Genomic DNA, 18614 nt, shown 5'->3' on the forward strand with positions numbered 1-18614 from the left:
AGTGTCCTTGAGCAAAGGCACTTAACCCCCTAACTCAGGGGCGGGCAATTAATTTTTACAAGGGGCCACATGAGAAACGTGAACTGTGTTGGAGGGCCGAACCAACGATAACTTCAACTTAATTCTGCTCAATATTCATTATTAAAAAGTAGTAAATTATATATTTTGATTAGCTGCTACTAGTAATCAGAAGAATAAACTTATACAAATATAGAAGTAATAAACAGTAAAAACAAAAACAATCATGACATTACATCAGTGTTCCATTTTATTTTTAACTTGTTAATCTTCACAAACACTGAAAAGGTGTTTTGCAGTATGTTAATTAAAAGATATGCAATTTATCAACTTTATACAAAAAGCAATACAAAATCCAGTCTGGCTTGGGTTTGAACAAGTACATTGAAATCTGGCTGAATATCTGAGGTGGATATGCAAAGGACAGTATCTGGATTTGTTGAACTTAATCACTGAGAATGTCTGTTCTCAAACGCGTCTTGTTTCTCCGGGCATATTAGTGCTGCAGAGTCCAACAAACTCTCCGTCAGAAAAACACTTACTTTTTGTGGGATATGACATAACTTGTCTTGACAGCTGCTTCTCTGGGTGTGTAAAGTTTTGTAAAAAGTCCTTGTTGGTTTTGCAGTTTAGCTAGCAAAGCATCCGACTCCCTTGCGCACTCTTCATCAGACAAGTTCTTGTATTTCTCCTCATGTTTGGTCATGGTCACGCAGTGGCGTCGCGATTAAAATTGTAATCTTTGAATACGGCGACCTGTGTACCACAACCTAAGCACACCACGTTACCTTTGACTTCTGTAAATAAATATTTAGCAGTCCATGTCTTGGTGAAAACGCGACATTCGGTATCAACTTTTCTTTTCTTGGCGTGAGCTGACATTTGGATGGTTGGCTGCAGGAGCATCACCTGTCTCTGTCCACGCAGCACGTCATACAGTAGATGTGCGCATGTGCGTCCAAACGTAAATAAAAAAAACGGCAGTTTTCAAATAAAAGCAACACACTTGTATAGCATCAACGGCATAAATATTAATAATATTATATATAATAATATTAGACTCCCAAAGGGCCGGACTTGGGCCCGCGGGCCGTAAATTGCCCAGGTCTGCCCTAACTGCTGAGCAGGTCGGCACCTCGCATGGTCGGCTCCGCCCCCTGTGTGTGTGTGTGTGTGTGTGTGTGTGAGTGTGTGTGTGTGAGTGTGAGGCATGTGAGTTGTAAGGCGCTTTGGATGGAAGCTGTTTTACCAGCATTTACCCTGATCTCCCTGCTGGCTGTGATCCACTCACTCTGCTGTCGTCTCCCGTCTCCTCGTCTGTCCAGGTGACGGCGGAGCAGCTGGAGCACATCAGAGAGACGGTGCTCCAGAAGACGGTGGATGGTATGAAGGAGGAGGGGGCCCCCTATGTAGGTACGTCCCCGTGGTGCTTTTTGAATTTCATCAAAGATTTTTTTTTTTACCAAAAACTAAAATGTCCCAACAAGCCTTTTCACCTGATGGAGAGATGAAGGAGCCTGTTTTTATGTGGGTAAGTCCCAGTGTTTTATTTTTTTAATGATTATTGTAATTTTTGGTGATAAAAAGGGAATACGCAAAAAAGAAAAAATGTAAAGATAAGATTATGGGCCATGTTTGTTGTTGATCAAAATTAAATTAGGTGTTGTTTTTGCCTTTTTTTGGCAAAGGGACCTGCAAACTGCCGCTGCTCCCTTGCCCCGCCCGCACCCGTGTACAGTTTGTAAACACAGAGGACTGAGAGGCGGCTCCTCTGCTCGAGTCTATAGTGCATTTGACCTGAGCTAACGTTAGCTATCGTTACTGTTTAAACAAAATTACCCAGTCAACTATTCACTTTTAGTAGGCATTGTCTAACGGTATTTAGCCGGCTAGCTACTGATAGCTCCTGATATCAACAAATGCTCCAGAAAGTCTAGTAGTCCATGTTGATACCTCCGTTAGCTTGCGTTAGCTTGCGTTAGCTGACGTTAGTTCACTGTTCAAAACGAAATGTCCCATTGAACTAAAAAGTTCTGTCTTAACGTCATCTAGCCGGCTAGCAGTAGCTACAGATAGCTCTTGATATCAATGTCTTATAACATTGATTCAATGCATAGTCGAGCTGAGGGCTTGCTGAATGTGATATGACCAAAGCACAGTAACGTTACCAATAGGGTCCAGCTGCAGCACAGGAGAATCCTTTTTGGAGCTGGAGGCTACTAGAGTACACACAGACAGTGGAGCTGTTTGCAGATAGTGAGCATTTTGACTTGTTGCGTGGTGGCGATGTCTCGCAGATAATACAAGTACAAGTCTAATTATATAATATATATATTTTATAAAAAATTTTAAAAAAAATTATATAATAATTTTTAATTTCTTTTTAATCAGAAACGATCGGTATCGGCCGATATGGCTCACGACGATCGGTGATCGGTATCGGTGGCAAAAAACGTGATCGGGGCATCCCTACATAATACATACAGGACAGTCGCATGTAAAAAGTGTCAGTCAGTGTCAATTCAATTCAGTTAATTCAGTTCCGTCTGTGCAAGGGGGGAGGGGCGTTTAGTGTTTGGACTGCTGTGGGGAAAACGTTTCGTGAAGCGTGTGTGTTTGGAATTTACCTGTAGCGACCTGAGGGCATGCGCTGGAATATGTGGTGTGCTCGGTGGGAGGGTTCGTTGACTATTCCAGTGGTTCCCAAAGTCGGGGTCGCGACCCAAAGGTGGGCTGCGAGCAGCCACGGGAGGGCCGCGAGATGATTAAAAATCCAAATTTTTTTTTTTTTTTTTTTTTATACCACTGAACTTAGAAGCAGGCCAGGACAGTGTTTCTAGTTGTATTCTAAAATTATATTCTATTGTATTCTAAAATGTGACTATATGGTTTTATATTAACTTAATAAATAAACAAAAACGAAAAATCTACTTATTTCAACGAACATTTCAAACTAAATAACAGATTATGCACATAAAACGCTGAAAACAACCGAAGCAACAATAGTATTTTAATGAGGCTATTATTATTATCATTATTATTTTGCAACAAGTTAGCCCTCTCATAAATAGTACATATAAATGAATAACTAACTTGAACTAACTTAATAGGATTGAAGTGATATTTGGCTTAAAAAATCGGTCGCCTGGCAAAGAAAAAAGAAAAAAGAAGCCTGACGATGTGCGTTGGGCCGCGGCTCTCTGACGCCTTATTTTCTGGGTCCCGGCCTGAAAAGTTTGGGAACCCCTGGACTATTCTACCAGAGCGGGTGACTGTGCGTGAGGTGTAGACTGAGTCCAGAGAGGGGAGGGAGCAGCCAATTATTTTGGAGGCTGTCTTGGTGATGCGTTGACGTTTGTGTCCGTCTCTCGCTCTCTCGCTCTCTCTTTCTCTCTCGCTCTGCTTCTGTCTCTTGCTTTCTTTCCATCCTCTTGCAGGCGTGCTGTACGCAGGGCTGATGTTGACTAAGCAGGGGCCAAAGGTCTTGGAGTTCAACTGCCGCTTCGGAGATCCAGAGTGTCAGGTGTGTGTAGGGGGGGGGGGGGGGGGGTCAATCAATCAAGGGGGTCAATCAATCGGATTACTTTCATTTTCTGTGAGGAACTTCATTAGTGCAACGGTCAAATTAAGCAAACATAATTCATTAGTAGTACCATCATTTGGTGCATACAAATTAAAATACTGAAAGCAGGGGCGACAGTGGCTCAGGAGGTAGAGAGAGTGGTCTCCTTCTAATCTGAAGGTTCCCGGTTAGATTCCGGCTCCTCCCGAGCAGCGTGTCGAAGTGTCCTCGAGCAAGACGCTTAAAGGAACACGCCAACATTTTGGGAAATTAGCTCATCGTCTTCTCCAGAGAGAGAAGATGGATACCAGTTTCCTCTCTGTGCGTTCAGTAGAAAGCCATCTGGCTGCATGTTAGCCTAGCTTAGCACAATGAATGGAAGCAGACATGTACGGGTAGCCTTAGGGGGAGGTGTTAGTTGGACAATGCGTAGGCTACCCGTACATGTCCGCTTCCATTAATTGTGCTAAGCTAGGCTAACATGCAGCCAGATGGCTTTCTACTGAACGCACAGAGAGGAAACTGGTATCTTATCTTCTTGTCTCTCTCAGGAGAAGACGGTAAGTAAACTTCCCAAAATGTTGGCGTGTTCCTTTAACCCCTAACTGCTCCCAATGAGCAGGTTGCATGGTCGCCTCCGTCGTCGGTGAGTGAATGGGTGACGTTGTAAAGCTTAAGCTATACAAGTACAGTCCATTTACCATAACTGACTGGCATTATATGGTTATGGTTCTGGAGATGACACACCTAACCCCTAACTGCTCCCGGTGAGCAGGTCGGCACCTTGCACGGTCGCCGTCGGTGTGTGAATGTGTGAGTGAATGGATGAATGTGAGGCATAAGTTGTAAAGTGCTTTGGATAAAAGCTGTTAAATAAATGCAGTCCATTTACCATTTAAAAGCTAAGAAGAGGGGAAAAAATCTTGGGGTAAAAACTGGTGGCAATGATGTTGGTGTCTGGGTGTGTGTGTGTGTATGTGTAACCCCAATCTCTGTAGTTAATCATCGACCATTGATTTGCACTACCTTGATCGTCGGCCATTGATTTGCACTACCCTGATCATCCACTATTGATTTGCACTACCTTGACCATCAACTATTGATTTGCACTACCCTGACCATCGACTTGCACTACCCTGATCGACCATTGATTTGCACTACCCTGATCATCCACTATTGATTTGCACTAGCCTGATCATCCACTATTGATTTGCACTACCCTGACCATCGACCATGACCCTGCCCTGACCCTGGTGTTTCCCAGTGTAATGCTATTGCTGTCGCACCTCGGCAGGTCCTGATGCCACTGCTGAAGAGTGACCTGTACGAGGTTCTCCTGAGCACCCTGAACGGCACGTTGGCCTCTAGCGCCCCTGTGTGGCACCAGGACAGCTCTGCGGTCACCGTGGTCATGGCCAGCGCAGGCTACCCTGGCTCCTACAAGAAGGGGATCGGCATCACAGGTACGCGGTCTAGTTTGACTGGAGATTAGAGTGTGGCGCTTTTTCTTTTTAAGCCATTCAATCAATCGACTCATTTAACCTTTTAGAAATTACAGTACATTAATCCTTTCACTGCCGCACTATCAAATTGTTAACCCTTTTACTGCAACAATACAGAAGGTTAACCCTTTCACTGCCACATGACAAAGGATTAACCCTTTCACAACCACACTACAGAAGGTTAACCGTCTGTAGTGTGGTGGTGAAAGGTTAACCTTCTGTAGTGTGGTAGTGAAAGGTTAACCTTCTGTAGTGTGGTAGTGAAAGGGTTAACCATCTGTAGTGTGGTAGTGAAAGGGTTAACCGTCTGTAGTGTGGTAGTGAAAGGTTAACCTTCTGTATTGTGGTAGTGAAAGGGTTAACCGTCTGTAGTGTGGTAGTGAAAGGTTAACCTTCTGTAGTGTGGTAGTGAAAGGGTTAACCGTCTGTAGTGTGGTAGTGAAAGGGTTAACCGTCTGTAGTGTGGTAGTGAAAGGTTAACCTTCTGTATTGTGGTAGTGAAAGGGTTAACCGTCTGTAGTGTGGTAGTGAAAGGGTTAACAGTCTGTAGTGTGGTAGTGAAAGGTTAACCATCTGTAGTGTGGTAGTGAAAGGGTTAACCGTCTGTAGTGTGGTAGTGAAAGGTTAACCTTCTGTATTGTGGTAGTGAAAGGGTTAACCGTCTGTAGTGTGGTAGTGAAAGGTTAACCTTCTGTAGTGTGGTAGTGAAAGGGTTAACCGTCTGTAGTGTGGTAGTGAAAGGTTAACCGTCTGTAGTGTGGTAGTGAAAGGGTTAACCGTATGTAGTGTGGTAGTGAAAGGGTTAACCGTCTGACTCTGTAGTGTGGTAGTGAAAGGGTTAACCTTCTGTAGTGGCAGTGAAAGGGATAAAGGAATAGTTTAGATTCCTGTACTAACCCTGTACATGTGGCCCTCTCTCTCTCTCTCAGGCCTGTCCCACGCAGAGGAGTTGGGGCTGCAGGTGTTCCACGCCGGCACCGCCCTGAAGGAAGGAGGCGTGGTCTCCAGCGGCGGGCGTGTCCTGGCGGTCACCGCGGTCCGGTCGTCCCTGGAGGCGGCCCTGCAGGCGGCCAATCGGGGCGTGGCGTCCGTGGGCTTCCCGGGGGCTACGTACCGCCGCGACATCGGCCACCGGGCCATCGCTTACCTGAACCAGCGCAGGTGTGTGTGAACAGCGGGCGGGGTATACAACACGCACCTGAAATAGAACACTATAAACATCCCTTAGCTCCGCCCCCCCTCTACAACACGCACCTGAAATAGAACACTATAAACATCCCTTAGCTCCGCCCCCCTCTTCCCACTGTGCTCAGTTTAGAGAGCTGCAGTCTCGAGGATTAGAGCAATAATATTCTTGCTGTAGTATCTACGTCCAATCAAGTTTCTTTTTTGTTTTGTATGTTTGGCCTCCTGTGTCACGTTACTGTATTTTTGTCCATAAACGTTTATTTTATGTAACGTTGTGCCATGTAGAACATGTAATAAACACTATTTGCATATACCAATGTCTTCAGTTGAAATGTATTCATTATTAATATAAATTTAGCTCTGTACCCTGCCCTGCCTCCTGCTAGCTTAGCCCTAAATTGACTGAGTTTCATGAATGTAACCAACAGATGTTATTCTGATTAATGATCAAGTTCTCAAACAAGTTAAAGCTGCTATAGATATTTTTTACGTAGAGTAATAACTTATTATTATAATTTTTTTTATAATACATCCACAGAGCTTTTAGAAAGGTGTGGAATAAAAGTATTGCTTATCCCCCAAAAAAGTATTAATTAATTTATCATTTAAAAGGGATTTGCGGGTCCAAAATGAATGTTGTTGCAGGCATGTATCCCCCCCCTACTTCCCATTTCCCCAACGTGGAATGCACCTGATTGGATAAATGACATGCTGGCGCTCTAGTCTGACACCTACTGGCTGAATGTTATCTATAGCAACTTTTAACAGTTTGAGTAACAGTATCTGCAAACCAATCGTTCACTACGCTCAGATTTTGAGTGTAAACTCATTGGTGGTGGAGGTGCAGCTCGCTAGGAAACACCTGCTGCATGGTCTTGCTATAACCCACAACAAAATGTCATCGTTTTAGAGTGAAACGGGACAGGCAGGCGGGACATAATGTTGGGAGGAATTTGATTTGATCGTTGAAAACATTGGATCAACACTTCTATCTATCAAAAAGTCATGATATTATTGGTTGAAATAGTTTTGTGCAAGCCTACGTACACACGTGTCATATTTAGTTTTACAGGAAGAAAACGGGTTGAATTTTGATATAAGAATACAAAGAAATGTTTTTCTGTAGTTTGTATATTGTTATAGGTATACAATATGGCTGGGGAAGTGATCTAAAATGGTTTAATCTCGACTTCAAGACATTTAAAACATTTTCTTTTAACATCTTTCACCCTTTTATCTTTTTTTGGGATGCAACATTGATCAAATGAGAAAAAAAAGCTGTATTCCATTTCCTATATCAAGGACTATACCATCTCTGTTTCTTTAAAGATGTATTGCTACTGCAGCTGACGAAAAAATATATGTAAATGGTTTGAAAATGGCAGCAGCATGATGAACTGACCTACACTGTGTCTCGATGACAGAGGCCTGACCTATAAGGACAGTGGCGTGGACATCGCAGCCGGTAACAAGCTAGTAGACATGATCAAACCTCTGGCCAAGGCTACATCCCGCGCAGGTAACGTCCCCCTCTCACACATACAGTATAATGTGGCGATGGAATTATAAAGTTCTGTCTGACAATTTGGTGAAAGGAACTAGTTATTTATACAATGTAGCTCAACAAACAGGCCTTAAAGGAACACGCTAACATTTAGGGAAATTAGCTTATCGTCTTCTCCAGAGAGAGGTGAGAAGATGGATACCAGTTTCCTCTCTGTACGTTCAGTAGAAAGCTATCTGGCTGCACGTTGGCCTAGCTTAGCACAATGAATGGAAGCGGACATGGCCAGTTAGCCTTCTGGAGATGTGTTAGTTGGACAATGCCTAGGCTAACTGGTCATGTCCGCTTCCATGCATTGTGCTAAGCTAGGCTAACATGCAGCCAGATACTGTAGCTTTCTGCTGAACGCACAGAGAGGAAACTGGTGTCTATCTTATTGTCTCTCTCTGGAGAAGACGGTAAGCAAATTTACCAAAATGTTGCCGTGTTCCTTTTAACATGCGTGTGAAGTTAAATTTGTCACAATGTTTATGTTTTCTTTATGGGATGTGATGACTGTAGATTTGAACCTTCTTATTTCAAGCTGTCTTCCGTGTACTGTAGCTCAATGGGTAGAATCCTTTGCACTCTTGAGCATGGCACTAACAACTGCCAGGGTTGCCGGGTTTGATCCCCACTGGGGCCACCTATACTGAAATAATGTATAGTCATTCCATTGTAGTGCTTTGTGTCCTAGTTCTAGAACAATGCTATAGTAATGCATTTGTTAATTCATTCAGTCAGTCATGCATGCAGGACTACGTGCATAATCCAGTGGCCTTAACGGGAGTCTTTGTCCACTTCTCCAGGGTGTAATGCAGAGCTGGGGGGCTTTGCGGGGCTGTTTGATCTTAAGGCGGCAGGCTTCATCGACCCAATCCTGGTGTGCGGGACAGACGGAGTCGGGACCAAGCTCAAGGTTTGCTTTATAATGTCTATCCTCTTACTACTACTCTTAATACTACTACAGAGTTGTAGTATTAATATGTACAGTGATACAGGTATAAAGACACACTATGGTAGTAAGTCATACTGGCCAGCAGTGTAACTAGTAAGAGTCGGTAAGGGATATGTACAGATAAATATAGTATCTACAGATATGTAAAAAGGATTATATGCAGGTATGTACAGACGGATGTGGATAGTAGATATGTATATGGTAAGAATATATAATATATATGGTGTGTACAGCATTATTGTGCCTGCTATCATACAGTTATATGCAGGTGTATAAGTAGATATATAGAAGAATTATATGCAGGTATATTTAGACATATATGAATATATATTATATATATAGGCTGTAAATATATATACAGCACTATTAAAAATAAAATGGTAAATGGTGCATTTATATAGCGCTTTACAATTTTGTTCCTCACATTTTACACATCGGGAGCAGTTAGGGGTTAAGTGTCTAGGAGCGGGAATCGACCCGGGAACCTCCGGATTACCAGACGACTTGCTCTACCTCCCGAGAACTGTCGCCCCCATTATACACGCTATAATACAGAGTTATATGGGCAGACGATAGTATGAGGCAGGATGAGCAGGTCTTCTTTTGATCCTTTTTGAATATCCACCCCATCTGGTGTGCCCATAGATCGCCCAGGCGTGCGGTCAGCACGACACCCTCGGTCAGGACCTGGTGGCCATGTGCGTGAACGACGTGTTGGCCCATGGGGCCGAGCCCCTCCTGTTCCTGGACTACTTCTCCTGCGGCAGCCTGGACGTGGACGTGGCCGCTGCGGTGATCGGCGGCATCGCCAAGGCCTGCCAGAAGGCCGGCTGCGCCCTGCTGGGTGAGTGCAGCTGCTGAAGGAACACCTGGGACAGTGGGAGGGTTTTGTCTCTCTTTACCACGTTATCTTGTTCATTCATAGGGTATTGTCCATCGTTTGATCAGAATCGGCCTGTATTTGTCATTGTATAGTAAACAAGGAAATTGTACTTGCCACTCTAATGGTGCATAAAATAGAATAAAATACATCCATAAAAACGGGGGACAGTTAAAAAACGGCAGCATTGTACACATTGTAATTCTTTTTTTAAACTGGGTATAAGAATAATAAAATCACTATTGCACATAATTGTAAAGTGCCAGGTGGATAGGATAGATATGTTCATATTGAGTGTGCAAATTGCTTTGGGGAAGAAAGATGGGATGCATAGCGCAGGTCAATTGTACGGAAGCCCTAAGAGGCCGTACATTCATACGTTTTATTTACTCCGTTTTCCCGTGATAACGAGTTAATTTAATTTGTTTTCTCGTGATAACGACTTATTATTTTGTTATCTCGACATAACGAAGTCCGTTTTCTCGTGATAACGGAAAAATGTATCTCGTTATCACGGGAAAACGAAGTCCGTTTTCTCGTATTAATTTATTTCAGGGGGGTACATGACATACAGGTATACACAGTACTGTTACATTTGCGACATACAAGATATGCAAATATACAGTACTGTTCAACAGAGATCCTAACAGAAAATATGCATACGAGGGGGAGGAAACTGTACATGGAGGGGGTGGGAGGGGTTTGGACATACGGGGCCAGTTTAGAGTTGCAGCCTCCCGTAGCCAGGTGCTCTTTGAGAGCTCACTTTGATTGCGCCACCGGTAAAGCTGAAGCCTTTGCTAACAGTCTTCTTAGATGACACACAATGTGTATATTATATAACAGCAAGGCATAAAGCTATTTCAGCCTGTGTCAGGCCTTGATTGATGAGATATGTGACGCGGTGATAAATATCCTCCTGCTCCTTAACCCCTTTTGTGACTGTGATGCACCTCTGACATTGCGACACTGAATGATGTTTCCTGCAGTGATTTAATATATACTAGACTATCGAGAAAATTATCCCGTTATCACGAGAAAACAAATTAAATGAACTCGTTATCACGGGAAAACTGAGAAAATAAAATGTATGAATGTACGGCCTCTTAGGGCTTCCGTACAATTGTGATAACGTATGAATTAGGGCTGACCCCTATTAGTCGAATAGTCGACTAATCGGTCGAAAGGAGCCGTAGTCGACTGCCAACCTTAGTCCAAAAGAAAAGAGGCCTAGAAGCGTGGCTATGATTATTGTCTATTTTATACAAATCTTATGTCTTTACTTTATGCATCACTTTTATTTAGTAAATTATCTGCAAATTGTATGCCCGTCTATATTTATGCCACTTTTATGCCTACATCACTACTGTGAAGCACTTTGGGCTGCAATCCTTGTATGAAAGGTGCTATACAAATAAAGTTTATTATTATTAAGTTTATACATTATTTTTTCCCTCGTGTGTGTGTTCAGGCGGCGAGACCGCGGAGATGCCGGGAGTGTACGGCCCGGGGGAGTACGACCTGGCGGGGTTCTGCGTGGGGGCGGTGGAGCGCGGAGCCCTGCTGCCCAGGCTGAGCCACATCTCCGAGGGGGACCTGCTGCTCGGCGTGGCCTCCTCCGGGGTCCACAGCAACGGCTTCAGCCTGGTCCGGAAGGTCCTGGAGCGGAGCGACCTCCACTACAGCTCCCCCGCCCCCTTCGGCGCGGCCGGACGGACCATCGGTGAGCAGCGCTCGGCTCCAAGCTCCGTAATGTTTGTTTATTAGGATCCCCATTAGTCATCACCAACGTGTTGACTATTCTTCCTGGAGTCCGCACAGATATACACATACAAATATGAAACATTCAGTATAAATCAGTCGTATATCACATGCATAATCAATACAAAATAAAACGAAAGAAGGTCATAGGTGAATCCATTTCACCATACCTTTAAAACAAAGTAAACCGAAGAAGTTTGGATAACATGGCTGCAGCTACACTCATGCATGACATATTGATTTCCTTCCGGTTTATGGCTCCTTTAAGTTTATTTTTGAAAAAGTCCTTGTTTTCCGTTCATATGATATGTAATGGGATCCTATTCCAATATGTTATGGCTCTATACATTCCAGTTTTCTTGAGAGCATTGGTTCTAGGCAGAGGTAGGGTAAATCGACTACTTGAAGCATGTCTGGTATTATGGTCATGTCTATCATTGGTGGATAAAAGCATAGAATACAATTGAGTGGGTTTACCTGAGGTACAAATTTTCTATAAAACCGAATGTACGGTGGACCAGTCGCTATTTAGGCGCTCGAAAGAAGTACAGCTATAATCGCTTGCGTTCTGTATGCTGGTTCGTTTGCTTGTGTGTGCATTCGCTCAATCGCTTACATGGCTGGTCAATGTGTCATCGTTCACAAACTAAAACAATTTCCCACCCTAACCCTTCCAAGCACCTATAAAGAATAGAATAGAAATACTTTTATTATCCCGAGGGAAATTTGACACTGCAAATCGCTCAACATTAACCCATTCTCTGCCACCACTTTGATCATCCTAAACCATCCTCTGCCAGCGCTATTTGTCTATGGAGATGTTCACCTTCTTTGCATGGGCTATAACTTTTTAAATTGTATTGCTAAATTGACATTACTATGGCCCATTCAACATCAATTATCTATCGTTCAGGATGTAGGAACGTTTTACTTTTTCATTCATACTAAAATACCGTCTAGAGTATAAATATGTTTTTATCGTTTTCTGCAGTATTTCATAGAACGTGAGATAGGCATAAATGCATATATTAGATTATCAAATGCAGTTTGATACTGATCCATGCTATATTAAAAATGTCAACTGTAGGGGCGGTCAGGTGGCGTAACAGAGATTGCGTTCGTCACCAAACCCCGGAGCGGCTGGATTCGCCAGCTCACAGCTCCGGGGTTGTCACCAGCTTGGCTGGCCGTTCACACTAATACAATTGGCAGTATTAGAGGGTGGGAGAAGCTGGCGGGGTGGGTCCGGGTCGTTGTAAACAGCGACTCCTACAGTTCGGTCGGGGCGCCTGCTAAGCGCGGATAGGACCTGAGTGGGATAGTGTGATCCTTCCACACGCTACGCCCTCTCAGTGAGAATCCGCGCTGCCAGGTGAAAAGAAGCGGTTGATTGGCTGGACGTGTGTCGGAGGAAGCACGTGGTAGCCTCCACTCTCCCAGACCGACTGTGGGGGGTAAGTGCGCAGCAACCAGGAAGGGGATTGGGAATTGGCATAACGACTAACATTGGGATGGGAGAAAATCGGAGGAAAATGGAGGGGGGAAAAGATAATAAAAAAAAAAAAATGTCAACTGTACATGGTCCTAAACGTCATGAAGTATGGGTGATATTGATCAGAGCAGTTTGTATCGAAAATGATAAAGAAAAACTCTGAAACTCACGTCAGTCTCCTCGTAGCGTTGGGCGATGAGAGTGGAGCAAACAGATCCCAATTATGTGATGTTGATCGAGGCGATCCAGTTCCGGTTTGTATAATACTAATATACACCCAAATCATGTTGTTTATTGAGTTATGGCAACGATCCATTGTCCACGGTGTGTGGATTGAGTCCCGGGACGATAAACGAGTGGCCGGACGGAATAGGGAGACACACCGGGGTCACAATTATCGACTTCCGGTTGCAACTCGCCGATCGGCCACCAGGTGGCAGTATTGAAGCGTTGCAGAGTTGTGCGGAGTCCTACAGCCAAGACTCCGTGGGTGAAATATGAATACCATGACGAAAATATGAAATATTGATCTCAAACACGCCTTACGGCGGTATTGGCAGACAACGCATGGCGGAGAAAGCCGCCTTAACACGTGATTGGCGGAGAATGGGTTAAACATTTAGACAGAACAGGTCACAAATAAGAATAACACAAATCAAATTGCAAGAATAGAATAAAATAGAAAAAAATTTGAATAAAATACAGTAAATAAATACAGTCTACAGTAGGTGTAATATTGCACAGTGCTGTTTCAAAAGTAAGAGTCCAGGGAGATGGTAACTAACTGTCACTCTCTGCTCAGTGATGCAGTGAGGCACAGTGATGCATTGTATAGTCTGATGGCTGTTGGAATGAAGGACTTCCTGTGCCGTTCAGTGCTGCATTTAGGTAGTGTGAGCCTAGCACTGAACATGCTCCTCCTGTCAGCCAAGTCTGTGTATAGTGCGTGGGAGGGGTTTTCTCTGATGGCCTGGAGCTTAGCAAGGCTCCTCCTCTCCGCCACCCTCGCTAGCGTACAAGAAGGCGCCAGCCACCACCGACTCATAGAACATCCTCAACATCCTTGTACAGACATTGAAGGATCTCAGCCTTCTGAGGAAGTAGAGTCGGCTCTGGCCCTTCTTGTACAGTACCTCTGCATGTTTTTACCTGTTCAGTTTGTTGTCGATGTGCACACCGAGGTATTTGTACTCCTCAACCATGTCCACATCGAGTCCCCTGATGGAAACGGGGGTCACAGCCTCACAGGTGCACTCCTCCTCCCCAGCTACACCACCAGTTCCCTGGTCTTCGCCACATTTAGGTGCAGGTGGTTTTTATCGCACCATGTGACGAAGTCCACTACCAGTTCCCGGTATTCCCTCTCGTCACCGTCCTTTATACATCCCACTATCGCAGAGTCATCAGAAAACTTCTGAAGGTTGCAGGACTCTGACCGATAGTGGAAGTCGTTGGTGTAGACAGTGAAGAGGAAGGGAGAGAGGACTGTCCCCTGCGGGGCCCCGGTGTTGCTGACCAGTCTGTCAGACACACAGCTCCGTAGGCGCACGTACTGTGGTCTGCCCGTCAGATAGTCAACAACCCAGGACACCAGGGGGGCCTCTACCTGCATCGCCTCCAACTTCTCACCCAGCAGCCCAGGCCTTATGGTATCAAAAGCACTGGAGAAGTCAAAGGCTACCTCAGTTGTTGCCAAAATGACTGTCAAACGACAAAAACTTGGATGTGATTGTGAAGCATTACCTGCACCTGAACCACGACCAAACAAACCCACATAATATAGTAAGTAGGGATGCTCGATATTGGCTTTTTTACCGATACACTGATATTGTCCAACTCTTACTTTCCGATACCGATATCAACCGATATCACATTTTAATGCCGATATCGGCCGATAATATCGGTAGGCCGATAATATCGGACATCATTTCTATAGAAATTAAAAAAAAAAATAATAATAATAATTCTTTTGAAAACCGATATTTTCCGATATCACATTTTAATGTCGATATCGGCCGATAATATCGGTAGGCTGATAATATCTGACATCCCTAATCGCATGATTGTCCATAGTTAATCGTGATTAATCACAAATTAATCATGTATTTTTTATCTGTTCTAAATCTAGATTAAACAGATATTTTTCAAGTTTTAATACTCTTATCAACATGAGTAGACCAATGCTTGCTTTATGCAAAGAAATGTATTGCCACAATGAGAAATACTGTCCAGAATCTTCAAGTACCGTACTTTTCGCACTATAAGCCGCACCTGACTATAAGCCGCAGCAGCTAAATTGAATGATGTGTACATATATAAGCCGCACTGGACTATAAGCCGCAGGTGTTTTAATGTTTAATTACCATATGTAATTAGCTTTGGGACACAATACTGTCGGACAAATAACAAGCATTAACTCATTTACAAGTTGTATTAAGTTTAGCAAATAAGGGAACAGATAAATAACATTTCAATGCAGTCAAAAAAGCAACATTTAGATGTTTACATTTTCGAGTTTGGTCACGTCGAGTCACATATAAGCCGCACCGTTATATAAGCCGCAGGGTCAAAAAATGGGGGGAAAAGCCGCGGCTTATAGTCCGAAAAGTAAGATGTGCAAACTGCATTGTAAAACAAAATGCTGAAATCATGAAACATTTTTATAAAAGCCCAACAAAAAATAACAGATGGGCATACCAATTTACTAACTGTAACATTACATAGTAATGATTACTAACACAGTAGTGTGTTGACCTTTACACTTGAACTATTCATCCCCATATTTTTGTTTAAGCAGCCATTTAACATAAAAGGATGACCCTCATGCATTGCAAATTTGCATCAAATTAAAAACTGAGTGATGCACAAAATAACTTAAAAGAAAATAATAATTTAAAACAATGAATAAAGTGTGCATGAAAAAGAAAAAGTTATGAACTTGTTACATTCACGATGGTGCAGTGGTTAACACTGTCGCTCACAGCTAGAAGGTCCAGGGTTAGATTCCCGCTTGGGGACCAGGGCCCTCATTCATCAACGTGTTCTACGCACAGATCTGTGCTTACCCTGTGCGTACGATCATTTCTAAGCAAAGAGTGGGATTCATCAATTTCGATTTGAACTTGACTCCGTGCTTACATCTACGCACAGGTCAGACCACACTTACCTGACGCCCAGTGGTAGAATATATTATTACAACAAGGAAATGAGCTTCTGTGCATAATAACACTGGCATGTTCTGTACGAACCGTAGTTCATTATAGTTCATTGTAAAATAGCAACAGTAGTGTAATTATGGTCAAAACCCTATAAATAGCATTTGGAATAATAGATCTTTCTCTCAGAATGAATGCAGCATGGTTTATATAGCGTTATCGGAATATACGGGGTGTAGGCTACTGACTGACTGCGCTCCGCGTAGCTTGATTGATTGAAAGTTTATTAACAGATTGCAGAATGGGTACAGTACAGCTCAGTACATACAATTGTTAATTGGGGATGCAGACCAACTTTCGTCTTGTTTACATCAGGGTCCCCCATTTTCAATTCATCATAAATCATAAAGCTCAACTCGTTATTATTTTGCGCACAGACCGCCGAAACACGGGAACGTTTTGATTATATTTAAAAGGCTTTACGTTAAACGAAACAAGTGGAATTTCGAAGCTGTAAGCAGAATACGTCATATGAATATAGTGTTCTTCCCCCTTTTTTACTGTATAAGAAAGAATAGAAAACGCATTGCAATGACACCATGCAGATAGTGGACAGACTATGTATATGATGGGATTCAAGTTCGCGTTTTTGTTGCTCATAGGCATGCTGTCGGAGTATGATATCTTAATCAAACATTCTAGAACATTTGTCGTCACAGATCATGTCCTAATAGAACATAGGCTATGGCATGGATCGTGATATTGTGTGGACTGTAATTATTACTGTACCGGTACCACCCATTGTGACAACAGCCTTGTGAGTCCCGCACACAAACATGATGGAATTCAAGTTCATGTATTGAAAGGCATGCCTACATCATACATGCAGTGAGATTCATTGTTCTTGTATATGCTCTCTATTATTGTTTATATAGGCTACCCAATACTGACATCAAAATAGATTGTAGTATGCCTCTAGAAATCATATGCAGCAGGTAGAAAATTGACGGGAGATCCATCGCGATTTGGAATAAAATTGAGGAGAACTTTAATCCCTGGGTATCAATCAAACAACACGGGAAAAGGCAGTCATATTCCAGCGCGGTCTTTATTAGCCGACAACAAAATAGATGCCTCTAAAAATCATATAGCCAATCGAACACAACTAATAAAGGCATTCATATTACAGCACGGTTATAATGACACACAACCAACGCCAAACAGTGGTCAACGAACGGTCTTTATTAGTATTCTGAGCTGTCCAGGCAGAATTGCAGCAATGGTCTTAGGGAGCCGTTGATATCTGACATCACCGTTTACAAGTCCGCCTTTTATTATTTATCCCATAATACGCGATAGTGTCTTCTTGGTTCGACAGCAGTGAACAATCTTCGTGGAGTTTCTCAGGGTTCCGCTCGGGTCAGTCCATTATTTCACATCCCATGGGGGGTGTTTCCTCATTTTCATGACCATATTATGGATAATCATGCACGAGCATTGACGGTAGAACAAAGTGGTATTCATCAACACGGAGGGGCATAGAGCCTGCGTACGCACCGTGTGATGAATCCCGACTTCCCTGTGCGTACACTAGTTCTACATTCCGTGCTTACGTGTGGAAATAGAAATGTTCTACGCACACTATTGATGAATGAGGGCCCAGGTGTCTGCGTTGCCAGGTACCCAGGTACCCAGGTGGGGTATCTCCCAGGCCTTTCTGTGTGGAGTTTGCATGTTCTCCCCGTGTTCGCATGGGTGCTGGCTGCATGCCGAATAAAGACTTCTCCAAAGTCCAGTTATTATTATATTATCCTCTCACTCTCACACACACTTTGAGTCAAAAACAAACATAGTATCAATGAGAGTATTGAACCTACCCAGCCTGTTAATGTTGCGTCAAAAAGAATAGTGCCGTTAAAATAATTTTGCGTTAACTCGTTAATAACGCGATAACTTTGACAGCCTTAATATATATATATATCATTTTGTCATGACTATATACTCTGATGATCACAAGAAATACTGTATAATGTAAATTATTTCCTTTTATAATTACTACTAATAAACCAAACAAATAAACAAGACAAAGCAACAACTATCCACTACTAACCAACCTCGCACACATACAGACGCACAGTGCAGTGGCAATCCCTTTTTCAACTTCCTCCACTCTCTTTTGGTCAGTATTCCTCCATTGAAATGTACCGATTTTACCATCACATTTGAGTATTCAACAAAGCCATGTAATAAAAACACTTCCATTTTATTGAAGATCGTTTCTACCCTTAAATGCTTACGTTTGACGTACATTTCGATGTTTTCAGGGGATGTTCTGCTGACGCCCACTAAGATCTACAGCCGTGCGCTCCTGCCAATCCTGCGCAGTGGTGCCATCAAGGCCTACGCCCACATCACAGGAGGCGGGCTCTTGGAGAACATCCCCCGAGTCCTGCCTCAAGAGCTGGCTGTTGATTTAGGTGAGACGAGCGAAAACATGAAGCACACACACAGCCTTATTTACACATACTGACCTCATTTTCTACTTCTAATTTACA

At 43.2% G+C, this 18614-nt stretch overlaps 1 protein-coding gene across 2 annotated transcripts in view; it reads left to right on the plus strand.

Moving 5' to 3' along the window:
* gart (phosphoribosylglycinamide formyltransferase) overlaps positions 1-18614 on the plus strand; it is a 47493-nt gene that overhangs the window by 24262 nt on the left and 4617 nt on the right. For both annotated transcript variants that reach the window (XM_084330684.1, XM_084330685.1), the window contains exons 8-16: positions 1344-1431; positions 3456-3541; positions 4875-5043; positions 6012-6243; positions 7695-7789; positions 8623-8732; positions 9417-9615; positions 11123-11374; positions 18384-18536. In XM_084330684.1, the coding sequence (XP_084186810.1) occupies positions 1344-1431; positions 3456-3541; positions 4875-5043; positions 6012-6243; positions 7695-7789; positions 8623-8732; positions 9417-9615; positions 11123-11374; positions 18384-18536 (1384 nt within the window). The remainder of the gene's footprint in view (positions 1-1343; positions 1432-3455; positions 3542-4874; positions 5044-6011; positions 6244-7694; positions 7790-8622; positions 8733-9416; positions 9616-11122; positions 11375-18383; positions 18537-18614) is intronic.

Source organism: Notolepis coatsorum (genome assembly GCF_963971535.1).
Source record: "Notolepis coatsorum genome assembly, chromosome: 1".
In the NCBI taxonomy this organism is placed as follows: Eukaryota; Metazoa; Chordata; class Actinopteri; order Aulopiformes; family Paralepididae; genus Notolepis; species Notolepis coatsorum.